Raw genomic sequence first — 22,746 nt, forward strand, 5'->3', positions numbered from 1 at the left:
CTACAATCTTACTGCGATTTTGAGTTTAACAGTATGCCGGTTATGAGTAAGACATGTATCATTAAAATAGTTTAAGTATAGTGCTAAACGCAAGTCCATGAGACCAGAAAAAGTCTAAATACTCTGTAGTAACGGCCAGATACCGAGCCTGGAACTATGATTAGAATGCAGGTGGTACTGGTGCTACCCCACGGTCCTCTAGTAGGTCTTCCACGCTGTGCTCGGATATCTCAGGGAGGACCTTGGCCAGTACTGTCTCAATAATGGAATAGATCAGATGTTTGTTGCAGTACTCATCCGCAAAAATGTCGAGAATATCATTTTCGATCCTATCCAGGAGGTACTCTTCCTCCAAACCAACCCTAGCTGGATCGTCATCTGTGCGCAGAAGCTCAGCGGCAAGGTGACCACTCCCTGCAGGCAGGACTGGAGATGAACCCGAATGCGAAATCGATGACGATGGGGTTGATTCGTTCCCCTGGGGTGCAGTTCGAAGCTGCTGATCCCCACCGTCCGCAGAAGGAGGCGGGGAGGAAATGGTGGAAGGGGAGAGTGAACTGTTGGTGCTGCAGGTACGATCACCGCTACAGGGCGGAGGCGCCGACGAGCACACACCAAAGAAGGTTCGTGCGAGGATGCGTGGAATCACGGCCAGGAGACTAGCTGCACATCGCCGCTTGATAGCGGCGATCTCCGTTTCAGATGGGCCATCCCTTTTCTCCGGCTCAGCCGGCACGTGTGTCGATGCTGTTGTTGGGGCATCGGCTGCAATGGAAGAAAGTGACACTGGGCGGGCTGAGGTCGTCGTTGGGGTTGGACCCCCGCCACTGCCGCCACTATTGCTTTTGCTTCCGGGATCAAGGCTTTGTCCAATGACATCGCTTGCTGCAGGTCCCCTAATGCTTTCTGTAATTGGAGTACCAGGTAAAGCTGTGGCTGCGAGGGCTTTCTGACTGGTAGCCGGAGCCTGTGGCGGAGCCGAAGTCGGAATACCAATGTTCACGGCTATCTGAGTTGATGGGCGGGTATTGGCTGGGAACAAGGCGGTCCTTGTTGCAAGAAGAAGGTTGGGCAACAAAGTGGGGGTTAGCACGTACTCCTCAATGGTCTCGCGAAGGAATCTGTGGAGTCAGCATGGTTTCTCAAATGACGTCGGAGTAATTTAGCCAAGCAGAAGCCGTAAAGAGGAAATCAAAAGTGAAGCGAAAATGCCTCTCGACTGTGGAGCACTCGGGACGTTGTGCCTTTTTTTCCCACTCAATTTTAGAGCGAAGTTCATCAAATGAGAACTGGCCGTAGCCAAGTGGAGAGAGACGGAGCAAGATCGGCCTAGGCAGAGATGAGGGAGCTTGGGCCAGTGACAGGGATTCCTTTCCTAAGAGGAAATGAAGCCCCTCTGCAGCGGCTAACATCCCGTACCTGGGGCTTCATGCACGAACCTCGGCCAAGTTGCGAATTTGCAATTTCGCTCATTGGACAGAAACCGGTAAATCACTAGCCTCGGCCAGGGCCTCTTTTTCATGCGCCTAAAAGGCGTATCGTGCTTTTTCTGGGATCGGCGCCGACTTTTTTTTCTTTCATAGCCTCTTAAGTTGCGATCGACATGCTTATGGCCAGATGTGATCGTTCATTTCACATCTCAAATCATATGCCTTGATAGTCGGTATGAAGTGGAAGAGCGGCACGGAAAGGCCCGGCCCCCGGAAGAAAGAAAAGATGTGAGCAATCTCCAAGGGCTCGGACCAGCTTGACCACGGCCAATCACAGCACAGAACAGCCCTGTCAGCCTGACAGTGACCATACAGTAATTCTCGTAACTGCATCGTATCGAAGTTACAGATCAAGTGACTGACGCAGCATGCGAGCAAGACGCTTCTTGTTCCACCGTGGCACAGGTGACACCCCCCTTGGATCCTGAAAGCACCCTTGCTCCACAGTCGTATATCATTTCCAAGGTCGCAGAGCGCAGAGAGCACAAGGGCATAGGGAAGAGGGAAAAAAGATAGGAATAGAAACTCACCTATCAAGGACTCCGTCGGCACTGCCAACCCTGCCTGGGCCTGCCAGAATCAGATGCTGGGACAAAGCGAACAGCCCACTCAGCCATGGCATTCTCCAGGGGATTCCCAAAATCTCTGAAGCCATGGAAAACACCCGATAGTCGAGAACCGGGCGCTTCCCCGTGACACTGTCTGACCCCATCCCATCTATCTTTCGATTTATAGTCGAAGAGGCGACTGAAACACTAAATCCGTGCGAGGACGGGCCTGGACTCGATGCGACACGGAACAGACCTATGACAATAAAATGCAAAGCAACATAACCAAGATAGATGCCCTGCAGAACATTCCATATCCAGGCTGTGGCTGAGAATGACGCTGATGGCTGATTCATGGAATCGTCTTGATTTGATAACAAACCAAACTTCTCTAACCGGTTGATTTGAGAGTCTGAGACCGATTTTGTGTCTTCTGGGGTTTGACGTTGTCCCACTCTCACGGCGAGTTTGGTTATAGTTTCCCAGATGAACCATCCTTTGCATGCTCTGCCACTGATTTGGTTTCCAAGGATCAGGTCTGCAATGACATCGACAACCAGCGCTCGGACACTGCTGTTCTCCAGATCCTCGGTTGGAAGGAGAACTGCTAAGGCACCGTTTGCCAGCAGACGTCGATATACTATTTCATTCTCATTCTGTTCCGTGCTTGTGTCTGGATCTATTGGATCAGGCACCGGAGAAAGACCAGGGTGAGGATTTAGCTCATGATAAAGCGCACGGTACGACGTTGGTAGCCCTGAGAGATGCGACCGTTGCCTGGCCAGTCTGTACGCTGGAAGGCGGAGTTAGTACATGCTTCCCCTTTCCTCGGAACAACCATGGTAGCCGAGCAGAAGAACTTTGGAATATATAAGTCTTACAAGTGACATGTGCTTCCACTAGTCCGGGGATCTCATCCAAGGCTAATTGTGCAACATCGATTTGCCGTAGTCTTTGCTCCAGAGCACGTGTACAATGAGCGATGACTTGTAGCACTTCATTCACCAAAGCTTGGTCAGGGGTGATTTTCGAGTACCACGAATAAACAAATTCTTTAATTATTATGGCGAGTAGGGCGTACAGCTGACGATCAACGTCGTTAGAGCTTGTGAGGGGAGGTAACAGCTCTTCCGGAGGCTGTGGAGAGGACGCCCCATAGCTGCTTGTCTGTGGACATAGAACGCGTCGGATTAGGGCGTTTGTCGCCCGGTCACTGGCCGCATCGGCTGGTTCATCCTTGCTGGTCTTTTTTGTTCGGATTCGAGAGGACGGACGCGAAGGGGGCTGCAGTGTCGTCGCGGCGGGCAGCGCAGTGGATCTGGAGCTGGAGGTTGTCGCCCCAGCCTTGAGGTGGGAAATCGGCTGAAGCCCGGAGCGGTGAGGGTCATTCATCTCATTTTATGCGGACATCTCCAGGATGGCCTATTCAGCAAGAAACCGAGAGCTCTGGTGCTCCGTTGGAGACAGTCGACAAATGACATCAAAGTCGATGGCCGAATCGGGCAGTTAGGGCTTAGGGCTTTGCTCGTAGATAAGGCTTATCTCATGCGGGGATCTTGTTTACTTGCGATGTCGAGACTCTCTTCTTCATTGCCAATTCTCTATTCTCCTGACCATGTTAGATCCTATGAACAAAGATGACCCTACTCCCTTGTGGCTGGATTGTGATCCTGGTCAGTCAACATGATAGTCAACATGATCGTGTTCAAGCATAGCATACTGACGATCTATTAGGGCATGATGTAAGCCTCAAAGATACCTAAGGTAGGCATCGGAACCGATACTAATAGAATTATCCAGGATGCCTTCGCGATCCTGATCGCCGCTCTTCATCCTTCTCTTCATCTGCTTGGTATCAGCACAATCCACGGAAATGCTTCTTTAGAGAAGACAACCGCCAATGCAGGAAGCATTCTGGAAGCCATCGGCAAGCCCGATATTCCTGTCTATCCCGGAAGCAACAAGCCATTCTCTCGGCCTGCTCTGCATGCACCTGATATTCATGGTAGGCAAATCCAAAGTAGTATCAATGCATATCTTAGGCTAACCTGAGATATTGTCAGGTGAATCGGGTCTTGACGGAACTGACCTTCTCCCCAAGGCATCTAGAGCTCCCATCACTGATAAGAACGCTATTGCGGCTATGAGAGATGCGCTTCTTGCGCAGCCCAAAGGTACTCCATGGGTTGTTGCAACTGGAACCTTGACAAATGTTGCTCTCTTGTTTGCAACATTCCCCGAGGTGGTGGATCACATCCAGGGACTAAGTCTCATGGGTGGTGCCATCGGCGAGGGATTCACCGATGCCCCCATGAGCAGACTCCCGGGCGAAAAGTCTAGGATCGGCAATGTGACGCCATGGGCTGAGTTCAACATCTATGTATGTTTGCCTACTTCGGATGAGTTCCAATACCTTCCAACAGCACATCTAACATGGATGATCGTGACAGTGTGACCCCGAATCCTCGGAGTCAATATTCAGCAACCCGACTCTTGCTGCAAAAACCACCATTGCTGCCCTAGATCTTACACATCAGGTCCTAGCGTCAGAGGCTATTCAAACTCGCATCCTGCATGGCTCGATCCATTCCACTCAAGAGCCAACAGTTCTTCGACGAATCCTGCACGCCCTACTTACATTCTTTGCTTCGACCTACGAAAAGGCTTTCGGGTTAACCACCGGACCTCCACTGCATGACCCTCTGGCTGTAGCTGTGATCTTGTCAACTTTGAACCCTGCATTTGCCAACAAGTATCCAAACCAAGCCCTTGCCTTCGATGATAAGGGTGGTGAAAGATTCCATGTCAGTATTGTCACAGATGGTAAGCATGGAAAAGATGTTTCCGCTACTGGCCAGCTAGGTCGCTCCATCGCCACTCCTGTTCAGGGTCCAGGTGTTGCTATTCCAAGGGGAGTTGATCTCGATGCCTTTTGGAATATGATTCTGCAATGCATTCAGCTGGCCGACGATTGCAACTCGACAAGAAACTCGTTGAATGCTTAGTGATAGATCTTTCAACGTATGAGGCTTTCATTATTAGATAAATACATCTGCTAGAGTAAATACAACTGTTTCAAAGACCGTATCAGCTGATGTGTGTTGGAAGCTTAAGAAAGTTTGTTTCCCATAGAACGAAATTCCTAGTGGCATGTCTAGACATTTTCAAGCACATTCATGCATTTCTGATGTTATTTCAATATTAAACATGCCAGGCAATACTATGCATATGAAAATAAAGTCAAACACTTGTTCAGAATCACCACTCGCGAATAAATCCATCAGGGCTAGCGAGCTCATTCAGGCCACAACCAGGAGTCTTCAGAGCTGTACGTTGAACGACCTTTTCATCCATTTCAGTTCCTAACCCAGGCGCTGTCATAGCTTCAACATATCTATGATGGACACTGAACACTGTGGGCCATTTATACAACTAGTTCTGTACTATTCACGAGGCGGCGGATTATAATGAATTCCAATGTCTATCTTCTGAATGACCGAATTGAATATCGAAGAACTGCTTACCTACAAGCAGCCAGTTTGATAAAAACATGGTATGTTTCTTTCCTCTGGGCAATACAACGCATCTCTGATCAACCACCACAGTGACTGATATCAGGCCCCACAGCATCTACGCTCTCATCTAGCAGGACCTGCTTCACATCTCAGTGACTTGCATTGGCTAGTAGCTTAGCCATGGGTTGTTGCAAACGATCATAGAGTCAAGTGCCGCATCCATGCCAAACGCTGGACAGTCATGGAATTCTGTAACATAGACTTCAGCACATTTGGAGACTCAAGGCAGTTGACAGCTTCGATTGTATTCATTTTTGCCACTTTGAAAGCCCTCGCTTGACAGACCTTTGCGGCTTCGCCAACATCTGGAGGATGGTCTCTGCCGATTCATGAGGTAGACTGAGAGTTTGTTGCAACCTTTTGAACCTAGAAGCTGGTCGACAGCCCTTTAGATCCCAAAGGGCAATGTCGATGCCGGAGTTGACTGACATGAAGACTGGACCGCCGCGACACCGAGGCAAGACTCGGAATGATTGATGCTCTTGAGCTTTATTGTAGTATGTATGTTGTGTCGTCTCGAACCTGTCCAGCGCACGTTCGATATGAACCGTTGAGCGCGAAACCCGATATTTCGCCACTCATCTGGCAAAGCACACCGTCAAGATACATGAGAGTTGCTCCATTTGAAACAAGATCCGGATTGCCGACACTAGGAGCCGGGGAGTGTCAGTAGGGCGATGTATAAATTTGGCATCTCACACGTTGCAGATGTGCCCAGGAGGGTCCACGTTCTCCGGCACTTCTCTAGCGTATTGGGTTGTGTCGAGATGGTCCAAAGGGTTGAAGGGAAAGTCGAAGGGAAGAAAGTCAAAGACAGAACGGAGGGACGTCATACGTTCAACTTCTCCACAGACTTCCACTCCACACACAACTGGCTTCTGTTTCCTTTCCCTTTCTCGTCGTTGTATAGGCCTCTGCATTCTTGATACTTTTGCCACTGCATGGCACCCCTTGTCGATCTTCCTATACTCCACGGATTCCGATCATGCCTCCGAATTCCTCAGTATGGTCCCTTGAGTTCACCCTGTTCACCCTATTCACCTTCGCCCACTAATCAGTTCACTTTGGTAGCCTGAAACTCCTCTTAGTCCGATAGACCTTCCGCAGTCCTCCCCCGATCCTCCCGAGCCAACTGATAGCGCACATGATGATAACGTGAACTTCCTGCGATCGCGACCAACCCTGTTCAACCCTTTACTTCCCTCTTTAAGTCGACACCGTCGACGTCGCTACCCTCCAAACCCACCCCCCGAAAGTTTAGATCGCATGGAGGTCGACGACCCTCCTACCAACCAGCGCGCCTCGGTTGAGATCAACCGTCGCATCCCTATCGTTCGCCGCGGAGAACCCCCGGCCGAAACGCCAAACTACGAGGGGCGCATGGCAAATCCACGCTCGTTGTATGGCTGGGCGCCAGGGTCAGACGATGAAGATGCTCCCGGTCGCGGCGACGAAGAATCAGATGACGACCAAGTGCAGCCATTTCTCAACGCCATCTCAACCCGCGGCTCGGCCCCATCGCGACCTTTGCGACACGAGACAACAGGTCCGCCACCACTGCTAGGACCTGAATCTGATGATTTGCCCGCCCGTCCTCGATCTCGGCAACCGCCAATCTCAGCAATGGCAGCGTTGCTACAGTCCGCAAGACGCCAACCCCGACTTTCAAGAACTCGCACACTCGAAAATTATCTCCTGGAACGGTACTCAGATCAAAGTCAGGAATCAGAAGACGCTGATCACGGGGTGGCGTCTGCGTCTCGTGCTTACCGCTATCGTCCTTCCAACCGCTCGGACTCAAACAACATCCTCACCCATAACGACTTGCGCGCTCGCGCCGCCGCTCACCGCCAGTTACATTCTGACAGCTTCTCCAGTAATGTCCTTAAAGAAACGATCAACTATCTTGACCGCCTCCGGTACTCTACCTCTCTCGAAGAGAGCATGCTCGCGGCCGCTGATAGCCGCTTACCGTTCGATATGGACAACAAATCGTGGACTGATACCGATTTCATTCTTTACACTCCTAACATCGCACCTCCCCCGGAGTGTTCATGGCTTCGATCGGGTATGGCCTTTTCAGGCTGTCAGCGCGCTGCGAGCGCCGGGTGCTCCGTATTACCGCAGCGGGTTCCTAGCCCGCACGCCCCCGGTGAACCGGTTATTGTGAATGGCAGCGACAGCGCTAGGATCAGCGTATCTACCACTAGTGGTCGCCGGTATTTGGCCAACAACCGCGATGAGAACTGGCCCGTCAAGGTTACTATCCATGACATCAACCTCGATGATATGACTTTGTCCGGCACGATGGAAGCCTACAACATTCCTGATAAAACGTCACCAACGCACGATGCTCACATTGTAACCTTCCTGGAGGGAGAAATTATTGACTTCAACAAACACACTCTCGAGACCAAGAACTTCAAGGCCGATGCAGACATTGACAGTACTTATTGGCGAGAACTACAGCCATTCAAGGATCTGACTGATGGCGAGATGGCTCAGAAGCTTGTGAGCCGAAAGTGGATCACAGAGGAATTGTCCACTGGTTGGATTCTGATGCGATGGAAGGGTAAGTTCCCTTTCAAAGGCAACAATACACCATTGCGTATGCATTGAACTCCAGATCCTAACATTTCTAGAACGATGCTTCGTTACCCCGACCGATGCCCGACAAGGCTTAACTATCTCTGGATTCTATTACATCTCCCTCCGTCGTGAGGATGGGCACATCGAAGGCCTGTACTACGATCCCGGAAGTTCTCCTTACCAACAGCTTTCCCTAAAGCCACAGAGGCCACAAATGATGAGACCCTCTTATGGATTCCGCTGAAGCAATTTCACCAGTGCACATCTTGTCTTCTCTTTCTTGGGTTTTAACTTTGATTTTGGCACAGAATAGTCTTCTGGCCCTGTTGATTTGAACATTCAATTTTTATGATCTGGCGTTTTGGGTACATGTCATATGGCGTCTGACATGACCAATTGACTCTTGCATAGCTAGATGGTGTTGCTTTTTATTACTGTTACTTGGGACAGTTCTGCATTTTTTGTCGCGGAACAAAATGATCACTCTGGAGTGGTTATCACTCGGTACTACTTATATCTCGGGATGTCTCGCCCCTTCTTCTGTGTTGTGTTTGTATGTATGAATCTAGGAGGTCCGGCTTCTCTTGTCTCATTGTTCCTCATTGTCATGGAATATTGACATGTTTCATTGAGCACGGCAGCTCGAATCCACTATTTCTTATTATTACCTAGGATGGCATGTAGGTCTTCCGTGGAATTTCAGTTGACATGCTCATCATTCGCTCCGACAGACCATTTCTGTCAGGACAATGCATGAGGCGCGATCAGTATCCACAGTCTCCTAGCCACTGCAAGCTAGACATGATCCTAGATAATTCAAGAACTGAAAACGCGGGGCTCCGCAAAGTCCAGTGTCCACTTCATACATTAACCCGTCGGGTCAGAAATAAGCTCCGGGTCTGATCGCGAGGAAATTCGCATACAACTGCCCTGAATCTCTCGGCGACATTCACCAATCCACGCCTGAGATCGGCATATTCGGCCTATCAGAACTCCTGCAGAATGAAGGCCGATAAGGATGCTCAAAATCGGGGATCGTTATACAAGGATATAGTCTACTGCATACAGGATAATGCCTGACAAGTCTTGGCTTTCCCTTGCCGCTTTTTGCTCACTGAGTAAAACCGAGCATACCCTTAAGTACTAGTACTGTATTAGATAAGTTGACTTATATTACGGCAGTTATAGTTCGATTGTTGCCGGAATCTTTAAACACTGTAATTTGGGTGACCTACCGGAAAACAATGGTCGGTCAGATGGAAAGGAAGCCTGTCTGGAAGTGCAGTGTTTTGTTTCTCACCCTCTTATGTTGTGTTTGGCACCGGCTTTTTAGCCCATCACACTATGCCTGTTACTACTCGATCGGCCGGACGTGCCAGTGCAAAGAATCCTAAGAAGACTATAACGAAACACGCAAAGAAACAGAGTGACTTGCACGATCCCTCCTCCTCAAATGCTATATGAGGTCCTAACAATCTACTTCCCTGTAGAGTTAGATCAGGGGACGATCTCTTCTATTGAAAAGTTTAGAGGGTTACCTTGCTGGCACATTGATGGTGAAAATCCAGCTGAGTATCCCTCGGCGGCGCTCAAGGGCCAAGTTCCTGCAATATGGAAAGAAGGCACCTGTGAGTATCAGGGACAAACTTCCAGGCGGCTTATTTACTTCATCAAGTTCGCCAACGAGAAAGGAGAAAGAATCTATAAAGAAAAGATGAGGTATAATCCACGCGGGAGGCCAGCTGAAGGATCTTGGGATGATTGGGTACGAATCGCTGCATGTTGAATTTTTGGAGGTTGTTCACTATGTACCGGAGAATTACATACCAGAGCCGCCTTCACCAACCCCCAAAACGATGGAATATCCACCACCTAATATAGCAGAACTCGAAGGTGATACCGGCAATTTACAATGGAAAGGCAAAGGCAGAGCTGGTTGCACAGGGTGACAACACTTTTGTTATAAACCTGTTACAAAATGACACAGAAATCAATCAATCAATAGAATCATTTACACTTGATATGAGATTACTCGGGCACATAAAGCCAGACCAAGAAATGTCTCGAAGGACACCAGGTCGCGCACGCTAAATCCCTTGGAGAGAGGCAGGGAAACATGAAGAGGACGCAAACAAAAGAATAGGACAGAGGTCACATTCCGCCACATAGAAAGATAAATAGATCGAGAGCAGAATCAATGAACTCTCACAATTCTCAACCCAGCTCGGCTTTTATAACACTCCATCCGGTACTCCTTAGCAATTCATGAACGCATTCCAGCTTTAATATCAACTCCTAGCGCGTCTGCTAGCTCTTCCTCGAATCATCCTTTGAGTATTTACAATACCATTCTCTGTTGTGTCCAATGTTCATATATATTGATTCATCTCTACTTCACACCCGTTATACTCTTACACTCTCATTTGTAGACCTGAGACATGTGGGGAAACCTCGGAATTATCAACTCCGAGTCAAAAACAGCTCCAAAACACTAGTCTCTGGCCTACTTTTCCCATTGCCGAATGTAAGCCATGAAGATCTCCAAAAGGGGAAAAGCAGAAATGACATCGAACTTTAACAAGACGCATGTACTTGCCCGATTCAGTCAATTCAAGTTGCAACTGGGATTTTGGTCTTGTCACTTGCCCTCCGGACGGATTTCACCGTGCATGGGGTGGGTCGATAGATCGTCATGAGGAACTATTTATTCCAATTGACTGCCCGGGCGCTTTTTCTTTCTTTCAACTAAACACACCAACTTTGTTGCAATGCATCTGCAGCACCTTTCCGCTTTGGCCGCGATAGCAGGCTGTATTGTTCAGCCAGCGGTAGGCGCGCCCCAGAAGACCCCCGAAGGAACCTGTAAAAAGACCAAAGTTGCCATCTTGTGAGCTTCATTCAAACATGTCGAGTCCTTCAGAAGCTAACACGGGACAGGGGAGGTGGTGTGGCGGGTATAACTGCAGCCGTGAGTCTCGCATCCCACTCATTTTGGACTTCCCCCAGCTGAACCGCCATAGCAAACATTGAGTAATGCCTCGGTCCACGACTTTGCGATTCTCGAGTACCGTGACACAATCGGTGGCCGGGCCTGGCACAAGCCGTTCGGCAAAGATAAAGATGGCAAGCCATATATCATCGAGATGGGTGCCAACTGGGTATGTCTCTCAAACACACAGATAAAAAGCAAACAAAAAGATCTCCACTAACAAAACGCAGGTGCAAGGCCTTGGAAATCCTGGAGGACCACAGAATCCCATTTGGGTCATGGTGGGTCGACAATTCTTTTGTCTCAGATTCAGCTGTTCGATCTCGCTGATCTCCGAATAGGCTCAAGAGTACGGGCTGAAGACCCACTATTCAAATTACGACAATGTTTCCACCTACAACCAGCATGGCTATTCTGACTATAGTCATCTACTGAATGCGTGTGATGAGGCCTATAGCATTGCCAGTGCGCGGGCTGGTGAGATCCTCACTCAGAACTTGCAGGATCAGACGGCCAAGTCTGGTCTTGCGTTGGCTGGCTGGAATCCCAAGCCGCACGATATGGAGGCGCAAGCTGTTGACTGGTGGACATGGGGTAAGTCCTGTTTTCCCGTGCATTGAGTGCATACAATATGAGTGCATACAATAAAATTGACGTTGCATCCACTAGACTTTGAGGATGCCTATTCTCCCCTGGAGAGTTCTCTTGTATTCGGATGTGCGGGCGATAACTTGACCTCAAACTATTTCAGTGACCATGACAACTTTGTTCTGGATCAGCGTGGATTCAACCATATTGTGAAGAAGCAGGCTGCAACTTTCCTGAGCAAGAATGATCCCCGTCTTCACTTGAACACCGAGGTCACGAATATCACCTACTCAGACCATGGTGTTACTGTGCATAACAAGGATGGAAGCTGTGTCGAGGCAGAGTATGCCATTTGCACATTCTCTCTGGGCGTCCTGCAGAACGACGTTGTCCAGTTCTCTCCAGAACTCCCAGTCTGGAAGCAGGAAGCTATCCAGAAGTTCACCATGGGCACCTATACCAAGATTTTCTTCCAGTTCAACGAGACCTTCTGGCCTGAAGAAACACAGTACCACCTCTACGCCGACCCAGTCCAGCGTGGTTGGTACCCAATCTGGCAGTCTCTCTCAACCCCCGGTTTCCTCCCAGACTCAAACATCATCTTCGTAACCGTCACCAACGAATTCGCCTACCGCGCCGAGCGCCAATCAGACGAGCAAACCAAAAAGGAAGCCATGGAAGTCCTGCGCAAGATGTTCCCGGAGAAGGACATCCCCGAGCCAACAGCATTCATGTACCCCCGCTGGACATCAGAGCCCTGGTCTTACGGCAGCTACTCGAACTGGCCTCCATCCACCTCATTGGAAATGCACCAGAACCTGCGCGCCAACACCGGCCGACTCTGGTTTGCCGGTGAGGCTACTAGTCCGACCTTCTTTGGCTTCTTGCATGGTGCATACTTTGAGGGACAGGATGCTGGTAGACAGATTGCTGCTATCATGCATCACCACTGTGTAAACGCGAACTCAACTAAGTTGAGGGAGTGTGGTCCTCGTAAGCATTACGAGACTTTGCACGGAACTTCGCCTTATTCCGACTACACTATGCTTAATGGTTGGGCTGTCAGTAGCTTTATTGACACTAACACTGATTAAGTTGAGGGTGGCATTAACTTTTAGAGATCAATGCACCTCCACTTTGGTGGGTTGAAATGATTCAAGATTACGTTGTAATAGATTTAGGCGTATTCAACATGTTCAATTTTCACAGGCAACCAGAACTGATAATGGACTTACTCGCAAACACAGAAAGACTCCACTGGCTATTATAGACAGGGTTGCCTTGTAGTCGAGCAAGCCAAATCATGCAGTAAGCGTCAGAGAGCCGGCAGCGGTGAGATCCGTGTTGCGCCATGGCGGAACAGAGCGCCTTACGAACTGAATATACCCAAAGCAGCTAGGAATGTCGTATTTCTTTATCAGATCAGATTGACTCCTTATCTGATCTTCGCAACCCTAGTTCCGTCTCCTCTATTTAGGCTCCAAGTTACCCGGCATCATCTGGGCGGAATCCTACCTACCTCTCAGCATCGCACCTCAACCATGAATACCGCATCAACTAATAAGTCCGATGAAATAATTGCATCCGCACCCCCAATAGAGCTGGGTTCGAGAGAAACTCCAGCAACTAAACAAGATGATCCGACTCTAGTGACATTCACTGAACCATTCGATCCCGAAAACCCAAAAGACTGGCGAACAAGCCGTAAATGGGCCGTGACAGATGTCCTCTCTGCGACAGGCTTCAATCGAATAATGGTATCGACAATCATGGCACCAGCTCTACCAACCATCGCCAAAGAATTCGACATGTCATCGACTGAGGCGGCTATGGCGCTCTCAATATACCTACTGGCCACTGCGTTTGGGCCTTTGGTTATTGGCCCTTTGTCTGAAGTTTATGGAAGGAAGCCCATCCTACATGCCTCGAATATCTGGTTCCTGGTGTGGAATATTGCTTGTGGATTTGCGAATAGCAAGGAGATGTTGATTGCGTCCCGATTCCTGGCTGGGTTTGGAGCTAGTGCTATTTATGCCCTAGCTAATGGGGTACTTGGTGATGTATGGCGGCCTGAGCAGCGTGGCAAGTCATTAGGGATCTATCTATTAATTCCGCTGTTGGGTGCTGCTGTCGGTATGACACGCCTACTTTGAATTATTTGAGCATCCAAAAGAACTGACACCAAAGCGCAGGTCCTATAATCGGTGGATTCATGGCCGGCCGCACAACCTGGCGCTGGATGTTCTGGTCGACATCCATCTTCCAAGCCGCAATGATCCTAGTATCATTCACAGCCTTCAAAGAAACCCACGCCCCAACCATCCTACTGCACCGCGCAAAGAATCTCCGAAAAGAAACCGGCAATATCCAATACCAAACCACAGAAGAACGCCTCCACGCAAATAAATCCCTCCCCAAAATCCTAGCTCGAGCACTCATCCGCCCCATCCACCTTCTAACATTCCACCCCATAATCCAAATCACATCCCTCATCTCCGCCTTCTACTACGGCATCCTCTACATAGTCCTGACGACATTCTCCGATCTCTGGATAAACCAATACCACCAGTCCGTCGAGATAAGCGGACTACACTACATATCCTGCGCTCTGGGCGAAATAGCAGGAAGCCAGATCAGCGCCAAGATGATGGATGCTCTATACCGTCGTCGGATATCTCAATCAAACACTGTTTCCAGCGCAGACGAAGCCCACCGCCCCGAATCGCGAATTCTGCTCGTCTTCCCGGGCGCGATCCTCGGTCCTTTGGGCCTCTTCTTGTATGGATGGGCGGCGCAGGCAAGGCTGCATTGGGTGATCGTCGATGTTGGGATCTTTTTTGCTATGCTTGGCATGCAGATTACTGGTATGCCGATGACGGCGTATGTTATGGAGGCTTATCCGGAGTATACTAGTAGCGCTGGTGCTGCGTCGCAGTTTGTGCGGAGTTTGACGGCGTTTTTGTTTCCGCTTTTTGCGCCGAGGCTGTATCAGGTTCTTGGGTTTGGGTGGGGGAATAGTACTATTGCGTTTGTTGGGCTGGTTTTTGGGGTCCCGGCTCCTTTGATTATTTTGTTTTTTGGGGAAAAGCTGAGGGCTAGGGCGAGATTGGTGATTTGAATTGAACTTTGAGTTGGGATATAGTGGAAGTGAGTAGTGTTTGGAGGGCGGGTTGTTGTTTGGGGGGATTATGAACTATTGAGTCCTCGCCACTCCATAATATTAGGTGTTTGTATTCATTGAGTGCAGGTTTGCGAATACTTATTGGAATATCTTGCTTTTGCTTCGCAGCAAAGGTCCATAGGATCTGAAGATGATTGGGATGGGAATCATGGCTGCAGCCAAACAGCCAAGTAACGTTCCCGCCCACTGCACTCCCAGGTTTTGAAACATCTGTCTCGAGAATAATGGGAATCCTGCAGCTATGGTAGATCGAAGCATGATATGTGAAGCGACAGCCGAAGCAGCACTATGATCAATTAGTCAGCGCGATTCTCGTCCTCTTATGCTGGGAAATATTCAATAACATACATGGACAGATAGGAATCAACGAGATAGTTGAAACACGGAAGGAAGATGCAAAGAATGCCGAATCCAATGAAGATACCAGATGCCGCGGGTGCAGCCCAGTGAATGGTGGATGTGAATCCAGTCCAGCCGAACCTGTATGGAATGGGTTAAAATGGGTCGCCCTGAGATGAGGTTCTTGAGCTCACCAGAAAAGACCGATTGTGAAAATAGGTGCTCCTAATATTGTCGGTGCTAAACGCCATTCGGGCACTGCAACGCCTTTATTGTCTTCCAACTTCTTCGCATATGCTACCTGTTGAAAGAGAATATAGGAGCAGGCAAGCAGAACACCTATCATAAGTCCAATGAACATCAGACCTGCAATTCCAGGGGACATGCCGTAAACATGCTCGAAGACATAGGGATATGCTTCAAGGAGAGCATAGACGAGAGCGTAGATAAACGACATATACAGCGACAAGACCAAAATAATCGGCTCCGTGAAAACCAGCCTCACGGGTCGCGTGAAGTATTTCTCCACAAGATCAGCCATATCAATCTCGACTTCTTCCTGCTTGGCGTGTATGCCCCAATTCCCAGATTCCTTGCGAATAGCAGCCGCTTTGGTCACGAGAAGACAAGGCGGATAAGTCTCACTCAAGAACAAGACACTGATGGCACCATTAACAAGACTGAAAATCGCCGGGATATAAAGAGTCCACCGCCAACCCAAATGACTCGCAGCAATGAAACCCCCAGTAAACGGAGCCATAAACGGGCCAAGAAAAACAGTCAAGGAGTACAGAGAGATTGCAACACCACGAGTGGCATTGCTATACAGGTCCGCTAGTACACCGGGGACAACAGTCAACTGACTTGCGCCAAATACCCCAGCGAAGAACCGGCAAATGATCAAGGTCTGGATATCCTTAGCAACAGCCGATGCAATGGTGAAAATCCCCCCGCCCAGTATTCCAATTGTCAGAGGCCATTTTCTTCCGCGCAGCTCGGAGGCGGGTGCCCAGATCAGGGGTCCTGATGCGAAGCCCAGGACGTAGAGTGTTGTTCCTAGTGTGCCGACTTCTGTTCCGATGCCGAATTCTTTGCTTGCTTTGTCGATTCCTGGAGCGAATATTGCGCTTGTGAGGGAGACTATGAATGTCCCTGAGCAGACGAGGATGGATGTGAATAGTCTTGTGATGTTGTTGTTAGTGTTTTGGGTTGCAGAAATGGATTATTTGGCTTACTTGGTTGATAATGTCCAGTTTTGGGGATGAAAGGGGTCATCGACTGTGTCGAAATCGACAACATAGTTATCTGAATCTGGAAGAGCATCCGGGAACGGTTTCCCTGCTCCGATTGATGGCTTTTCGATCATTTTGGACCGAAATTTCGATGGACGTATGCCAGTATGTTGGTTTCTTGTTTTGTGGTCGTGTTTAGCAACGATCTCAGGCAAGTACTTGCGATGTCAGTCTCTCTGCATTAGTAGTACATCCCTAAGTATTTGAATGTATTCTCATTGCTGCACCTGCAGAGCTCTCGCGTAGGCGGCGGCGGCGGAATTTACGGCCCGACCAATTTGGTCAGGTCGGGATGAAATAGAAGTAAACCGGATATTGCGGAAGAATGGTGATGCCCGGATACGCCTATTACCTACCCCTTGCATGAAGGGTGCAGGAATCTCCAAATCGATCCAATCTGGAAAATAGAAACTTGAAATTTTACATGCAGTATTTTCTTCAGGCAGTTCCTCCGAGGAAACTTGTACTACCCATCATATCTGCACTAAGGAACTGATCAAGGTCAATCCTGTCCAAGCCCGGTAAATCAGCAACCAAAGCTCCTAGCCAGGAATACTCCTCTGCACTCGGATCATCCTGTGGAGACGGCCCGACTGTGGTTTCTTGTGATTCCATGCTCAAAGCCTCACTGAAGATTGCTATGTCATCCTTCCTGCGTTGCTGATAAAGCATCACCAAAAGTCTGGCTGCACTCCATGCCTCCCTCATAGTTTCTGTATCATAATTTAATGCAACAAGCTTCAATGTCTCCATCGCCTCCGAGAGCATCGCCAGTGATGAGCGTGTATCCATCACAAGCAAAACGCAAATGATCTGAAAGGGCACATTTGCCATTTGGTGCCAGGGAGAGCAGCTGCTTGCCATTTTCACGGCGCAACCGAGTCCATTCTTCAGCAGTGCCAGGACCCTTTCTGCGAGAGAAGAGGATATGTCAAGATTCTGGCTATGCATTCTCCGAAGGATGCAGAGTACAAGATTGCATTGGGCCATGATGGAAGGTGGTTCCTTATGGACTCTATCCAACACTTCCGTCAATGTTAGTTTGAGATCCTTATCGTCTTCCTTTGACTGTCCAGGATCCAGACTTGCTGATATAGGCAAGAGACCAAGAAGCTCGTTTGTATAGTCGCCAGCTTTTGTTGATGGTAGGAGTGGCAGATCATTATTTTGAAAAGTAACCCTTGACAAACCTAGGTCAAAGGAAGTCCACATATTCAGATGCTGTGCCACACCGAATAGTCTCCTTTGAATTTCCGGATCGCATTGTGCGGTGGAACTGCTGCTTGGAAGTACCGAGTCTGTAGACTCCAAATGGAATCCCGCCGCTTCTATCAGATGCATCAATCTTGAACTGGCTATCCATGTTGAGTGTGGGAGATCTGTCATTCGCGAATAGACGACTCGTAGCGTCCATCCAGTGAGAAGTTCTATCGATGGAGTCCCAGGCATAACATGCATCTCCAGAATAGATTGTGCTGATCCGCTTAGATGTAATTCTGTGGCGGACATTTTTCGTTGTGAGAAAAGACACCCAATAGCTGCGACACCCCCCAGAACACTATCATACAGTTTGCTAACAGATGATGACTGCCAGCGGGCCTCTAGCCGTTCAAAGAACTGATCTCGGTCAATGAACCCATAGCATGGATCTACTTTATCAAAGTAGACCTGAGCAAGGCTCCTCATATGTTCCAAAGATGTAATCTCCGTAATGGACAGATGAGCACTGACGCCGTTAAATCCCGATGATAGCTTCCGAGTACCAATGTTCCACCCAAACAAGCTCAGCTTCGGCGCTTTTGCGGGATTAATTTTCAACCCCATCTTGCGCACGAATGCAGCACCGGAATTGGCCTCCAGGCGACGCACTAGTCCATGAGTATCCGTTGTCACATCTTGATGTACTGGAGACTTCGCTACGTTTGGGGCTTCCGGTTCAGATTGTTCCTTGGTAACTCGTCGCTTTCGCCGTTGACTCTGATAATGGCAGTCATAGCCCCATCGAGTGCAGGGGGTGCAGGGATCGACGCCGTCGCATTTTCTTTTGCGTTCTCTGCATGGGTCACATGCTATTCGAGCGCGTTTGCGTAATGACCCTGGTTGGAACATTTTGGGGATCAAAGTCGGAAATCAAAGTCGACAAGTTGCGAGATTCCGCAGCTGCCGACGTCGAGCGCGAAAAGGCGGCTATTGCGGGTATTTACTTGGTGACGTCGGCCTCGGCAACTCAACATTGTTCACATTCGACTTCACTCGGATTTCTTCTGAATCTCTTTCTTTAAACTATATCTTCTCTGAGCATACGTTGCTTGTCTATATTCCGTTATATACGACCGCGGCGAAAGGACCCAAAATGGCTTCTACTCTGTTGTCCCGATATCCATGGGTATCCAGCCCTTTCGTGGTCAGCGCGCCCATGCGAGTCATGTCCGGTCCAGCATTGGCAATCGCGGTCTCTCGTACCGGAGGTCTAGGATTTATCGGACCTGGGGCCAAAACACAAGACACAAGCGACGATCTCGAAGAAGCATCGTCGCTCCTTCGCCAAGCAGCCAACAAAATCACAAACAATGGCTCTACTCTACCTATTGGTGTCGGGTATCAGCTCTGGGCGGATGATATTAACATAGCGATTGCTGGAATTGAAAAATACAAGCCTTGTGCGGCGTGGTTATACGCCCCTCGCCAGGGACCGCAGGACTTTGATGACTGGTCTAGCAAAATCCGAATCGCATCTCCTGAAACTCAGATATGGATTCAGATTGGTACGTTAAAAGAAGCAAAACAACTTCTTCAAAGTAACCAGCGGCCGGATGTTGTCGTCGTTCAAGGGTCCGAGTCCGGTGGACACGGTCGGGCGAAAGATGGAATGGGACTCATGGCGTTGCTTCCCGAGGTGGCCGATGTCATGTCAAGCAGTCAAATCCCCCTTTTCGCAGCTGGAGGTATTGCCGACGGACGTGGAGTTGCAGCTGCGATGTGTCTGGGGGCTTCCGGTGCAGTGATGGGAACTCGATTCCTAGCTGCCAGTGAAACACGGATTAGTCGAGGATATCAAAATGAGGTTGTTCGTGCATCTGACGGGGCGGTTTCAACGACTCGTACCTTACTTTACAATCATCTCAGAGGTACTTTTGGGTGGCCGGAGGAATACAGTCCCAGGACCATCCTAAACAAGTCATTCATTGAGCAACAGGAAGGGAAATCTTTTGACGAACTCAAGAAACTTCATGATGAAGCGACCAAGGCGGGTGATAAAGGCTGGGGGCCAGAAGGCAGACTCGCTACTTATGCTGGTGCAGCCGTTGGGTTGATTCACGAGGTGAAGGGGGCGGGAGATATTGTCCGTGAGGTTCAAAAGGATGTTCTGAACAGGATTGAGAGGCTGTGGCCCCACACAGATTAAGCAAATATCATTCCAAGTCAGCTTTGAATGTAATGATGAATGAACGCAAGTATGTGTATCTAAAATTGCATTCCTTCAGAGCTCTACGTCGACTCAAACCGTGATAAGAAGTCGGAATAACCCTTCAGGGGGAATGCCGTCCTGTAGACTTGCACAAGCAATAGTCAGTAAGCCTGAGCTTCTCCATTCTGAATATTAAGTCTCTGCAAAGGTCCTGAGATCGTCCATTCTACTCAATCTTTTTGATCACCGTACCGGACCTTGTGGGACACGAAAGACAGCGCGAATACTATATCATCACCAAACGGGCATCAGGTTGCCTGAATTTATTCCCCTCAGGCCTACTGAATCTAACGTATTATTGAGATCACAAACGACTACCTCGAATCCCATGGGTCTCAGATTCATATTTGAGACCAGACGACACGTAGCGCAGAGTATTTGAAACAACTATGGAGACTACAGTAATATCTAAATCCGGTTTACCTTTTCTCTTTCCCTCATATTCCAAAATGCCCCATTCCGTTAGGAAGTCGTCCTGACAGACGTAAGACTGCCATGTACAGATGTACATGGAGATGCCACAAAGCAAGGCTGATTCTGCGTACTCCTTGGGTTATCAAGTCGCTAACTTTGATTGACCTCCAAAAAAAATGCCTTTTACTTTTCCACGCCTGGTTCTCCTGGTAGTTCCTCCCAGTCACAGCGACAATGACGAGCTCGGTAACGTAAGATCGCCACTAGTATGTCAATTGTGAGTATTATTTGAATGACTGTAGCCGCCCATGCCATTCCGAGAAAGTTGCTGCTAGATCCAGCCGAGATAGTGGGGTTTCCGCTTCGATTGAGCAGAGCAACAAACTGGCTGCTAATTAAGGAGGCAATAATTGAACCAGTGGTAAGAAAAACGCAACTAGTCTGTCAAATTTGATTAGTTTAAAAACCACCGGGTCAAGTGTATGGCTCTTACCACGGCAATGAGCAACTTTGGTGTCGATGGAGGCGGAGGATCCGGTAGAGAGGAGCCTGGGTAGCCTGGGTAGCCTGGTAAGCCAGGGAAGCGAGGGAAGCCTGGGTAGTCGGGTGGCGGCTCGAGACTAGTGGGAGGCACGGGTGGTCGAGGTTGCCAAATGTAGCGGATAGTAGCGAGTCGAAACATAACTGATAACCCGACCATGCCTGTACCAAGAATAAAGAATAAAGACATAGCTTGAGTTGTTGGGGCTATGGCAATGAAATCATCGCTCAAGTATTTTGGCCAACCAACATCGGCTATATTAGTACCGGCGGCTCCTATAGCTTCAAGAAAAGCTTGACCGGCGTCGAAGCTGAAAAGAGGGTTTTGATCGGAACAACCCGTTATTACTGTTTGAATTGTCGTTGCGCCAGACTCCTCATCGACAATGCATTCCTTTTCGAGGCCATAGCAAAAGGACATCAAGTAGACGTTAAAAAAGTCAGGTGCGTTGGGGAAATCCAAATTCGATGTATTGATCTAGAGCACCGCATGTTAGTTGGGATATTTAGATAACAAGTCGTCGGTGCTCCAGTCTTCTACCTTCAAAATCTCCGCGTATGGCAAAAATTGGCGTGAGCTGCCGGCGAACAAACATAGCAAAAGCAAGATAAGTGCTACCAGAGAGGCAATATTCCTAAGAAGTGGGCGAAAACAGAGCATTATGGCAAGTTCTCAGGGCATTTGGCGATGTTGGAAAAAGTGGACAGTGAGGTCCTGTCGAGCAGGGGCCCAGCCAGCCTATTTGGATCTGCTATTATTCATTACAGTATACCGTTAAGTACATCGTAGATTCCGCGATTCGGTATTTAGATAGATATCTGGAATGAACTCTGGAATGAATTAAATCCCGAATATTGGAATGTTATCACATACCAATATTCCGAGTACCTGGATCACTGAAAACCACTCTCCTGTCGATTGGTTCCAATAAATAGGAATCGCTCCTGATTCTGCAGTCCATTGGACTTTTTCAACCATTGGAATGTCATCATGGACTAAATATGCGTTCACTCGGCCGCGAACTCGGCCTTCTTTGATCCAATCGTAGCACATATATGCAGGATAATCACCTCTAAGCGGAATGTTGAGTAACCTACAGCATTCCTGTAAAGTGGCGATTTCTAGAATTAATCAGAGCAGTTACCTGATTTGGCTTTATATAAGCTTAGTTCTATAGTAGATCGAGAAAGTTAGTTTGATTGAAAGTTCTTTAAGGCTGATGCATACTGTATTGCTTTTATTACATTCAATCACATATTTCTTAATCTCTATACTTCTAATCATAAGACAGATGCCCAAACCCAATTTTCTCTCAATACACCAGTAATCCACTCCTGTATAAATCCATCGGGGCCTAGAAGTCTCCATGCCTTTCGTGTGGACTCACTTTCAAGGGGGCACTCTAGAATTAAGAGAAACAGCGAAGGGGTAAAACTGGATTTGAATATTGCTGTACGTAGTACTCGACGCCTTGTGGGTTTGCGGGACTTGTAGTGAACTGAACTGAACGTTGGGATTCGTGGACTTGTGGAGCTCGGTTCTTGGCGATCGTTCTAAAATAAGCTTAAGCCTTAGGGGATGATGTGTTTTCCCCAGACAGTGGCTTACGAGTCATGCAATTTTAGTGGATCATTGTAGACATGTAATTGACTTTTATGGTGGGTTTGGAAAGTTACGTGGTTTCTGGTGAATATCAATTTGCCCAGTCTCGCTGCTATCGGGCCCCAACGC

The 22,746-nt window shown here is 48.6% G+C and overlaps 9 protein-coding genes across 9 annotated transcripts; 5 read left to right on the plus strand and 4 right to left on the minus strand.

Annotated features, from left to right (window-relative positions):
* Positions 1-160: 160 nt before the first annotated feature.
* Positions 161-3,430, minus strand: N7511_010069 (PXA domain-containing protein; the record flags this gene model as incomplete). The annotated part of the gene is made up of 3 exons (XM_057132446.1): positions 161-1,121; positions 2,021-2,831; positions 2,920-3,430. The coding sequence occupies 3 exons, from the start codon at positions 3,428-3,430 to the stop codon at positions 161-163; spliced, it is 2,283 nt and encodes a 760-aa protein (XP_056980434.1).
* A 223-nt stretch (positions 3,431-3,653) lies between these two features.
* Positions 3,654-5,043, plus strand: N7511_010070 (uridine-cytidine N-ribohydrolase; the record flags this gene model as incomplete). Its single annotated transcript, XM_057132447.1, has 5 exons — positions 3,654-3,711; positions 3,773-3,780; positions 3,839-4,043; positions 4,102-4,418; positions 4,489-5,043. 5 exons carry the CDS (start codon positions 3,654-3,656, stop codon positions 5,041-5,043), a joined length of 1,143 nt encoding a protein of 380 aa, XP_056980435.1.
* Positions 5,044-6,598: 1,555 nt separating this feature from the next.
* On the plus strand, positions 6,599-8,446 carry N7511_010071 (GID4/VID24 family protein; the record flags this gene model as incomplete). The annotated part of the gene is made up of 3 exons (XM_057132448.1): positions 6,599-6,616; positions 6,685-8,185; positions 8,256-8,446. 3 exons carry the CDS (start codon positions 6,599-6,601, stop codon positions 8,444-8,446), a joined length of 1,710 nt encoding a protein of 569 aa, XP_056980436.1.
* Positions 8,447-10,970: 2,524 nt separating this feature from the next.
* Positions 10,971-12,873, plus strand: N7511_010072 (uncharacterized protein; the record flags this gene model as incomplete). Its single annotated transcript, XM_057132449.1, has 6 exons — positions 10,971-11,089; positions 11,140-11,170; positions 11,223-11,360; positions 11,422-11,472; positions 11,533-11,785; positions 11,861-12,873. The coding sequence occupies 6 exons, from the start codon at positions 10,971-10,973 to the stop codon at positions 12,871-12,873; spliced, it is 1,605 nt and encodes a 534-aa protein (XP_056980437.1).
* Positions 12,874-13,320: 447 nt separating this feature from the next.
* On the plus strand, positions 13,321-14,897 carry N7511_010073 (MFS transporter; the record flags this gene model as incomplete). The annotated part of the gene is made up of 2 exons (XM_057132450.1): positions 13,321-13,912; positions 13,972-14,897. The coding sequence occupies 2 exons, from the start codon at positions 13,321-13,323 to the stop codon at positions 14,895-14,897; spliced, it is 1,518 nt and encodes a 505-aa protein (XP_056980438.1).
* Positions 14,898-15,038: 141 nt separating this feature from the next.
* Positions 15,039-16,665, minus strand: N7511_010074 (MFS transporter; the record flags this gene model as incomplete). Its single annotated transcript, XM_057132451.1, has 4 exons — positions 15,039-15,246; positions 15,309-15,440; positions 15,494-16,480; positions 16,535-16,665. 4 exons carry the CDS (start codon positions 16,663-16,665, stop codon positions 15,039-15,041), a joined length of 1,458 nt encoding a protein of 485 aa, XP_056980439.1.
* A 364-nt stretch (positions 16,666-17,029) lies between these two features.
* Positions 17,030-18,700, minus strand: N7511_010075 (uncharacterized protein; the record flags this gene model as incomplete). Its single annotated transcript, XM_057132452.1, has 1 exon — positions 17,030-18,700. The coding sequence occupies one exon, from the start codon at positions 18,698-18,700 to the stop codon at positions 17,030-17,032; it is 1,671 nt and encodes a 556-aa protein (XP_056980440.1).
* A 244-nt stretch (positions 18,701-18,944) lies between these two features.
* On the plus strand, positions 18,945-19,997 carry N7511_010076 (nitronate monooxygenase; the record flags this gene model as incomplete). Its single annotated transcript, XM_057132453.1, has 1 exon — positions 18,945-19,997. The coding sequence occupies one exon, from the start codon at positions 18,945-18,947 to the stop codon at positions 19,995-19,997; it is 1,053 nt and encodes a 350-aa protein (XP_056980441.1).
* A 660-nt stretch (positions 19,998-20,657) lies between these two features.
* N7511_010077 (actin cortical patch SUR7/pH-response regulator pali) lies at positions 20,658-21,435 on the minus strand (the record flags this gene model as incomplete). Its single annotated transcript, XM_057132454.1, has 2 exons — positions 20,658-20,915; positions 20,968-21,435. The coding sequence occupies 2 exons, from the start codon at positions 21,433-21,435 to the stop codon at positions 20,658-20,660; spliced, it is 726 nt and encodes a 241-aa protein (XP_056980442.1).
* Between the last annotated feature and the right edge of the window lie 1,311 nt (positions 21,436-22,746).

Source organism: Penicillium nucicola (assembly GCF_028828085.1).
Source record: "Penicillium nucicola strain IBT 29836 chromosome Unknown utg000010l, whole genome shotgun sequence".
Lineage (NCBI taxonomy): Eukaryota > Fungi > Ascomycota > Eurotiomycetes > Eurotiales > Aspergillaceae > Penicillium > Penicillium nucicola.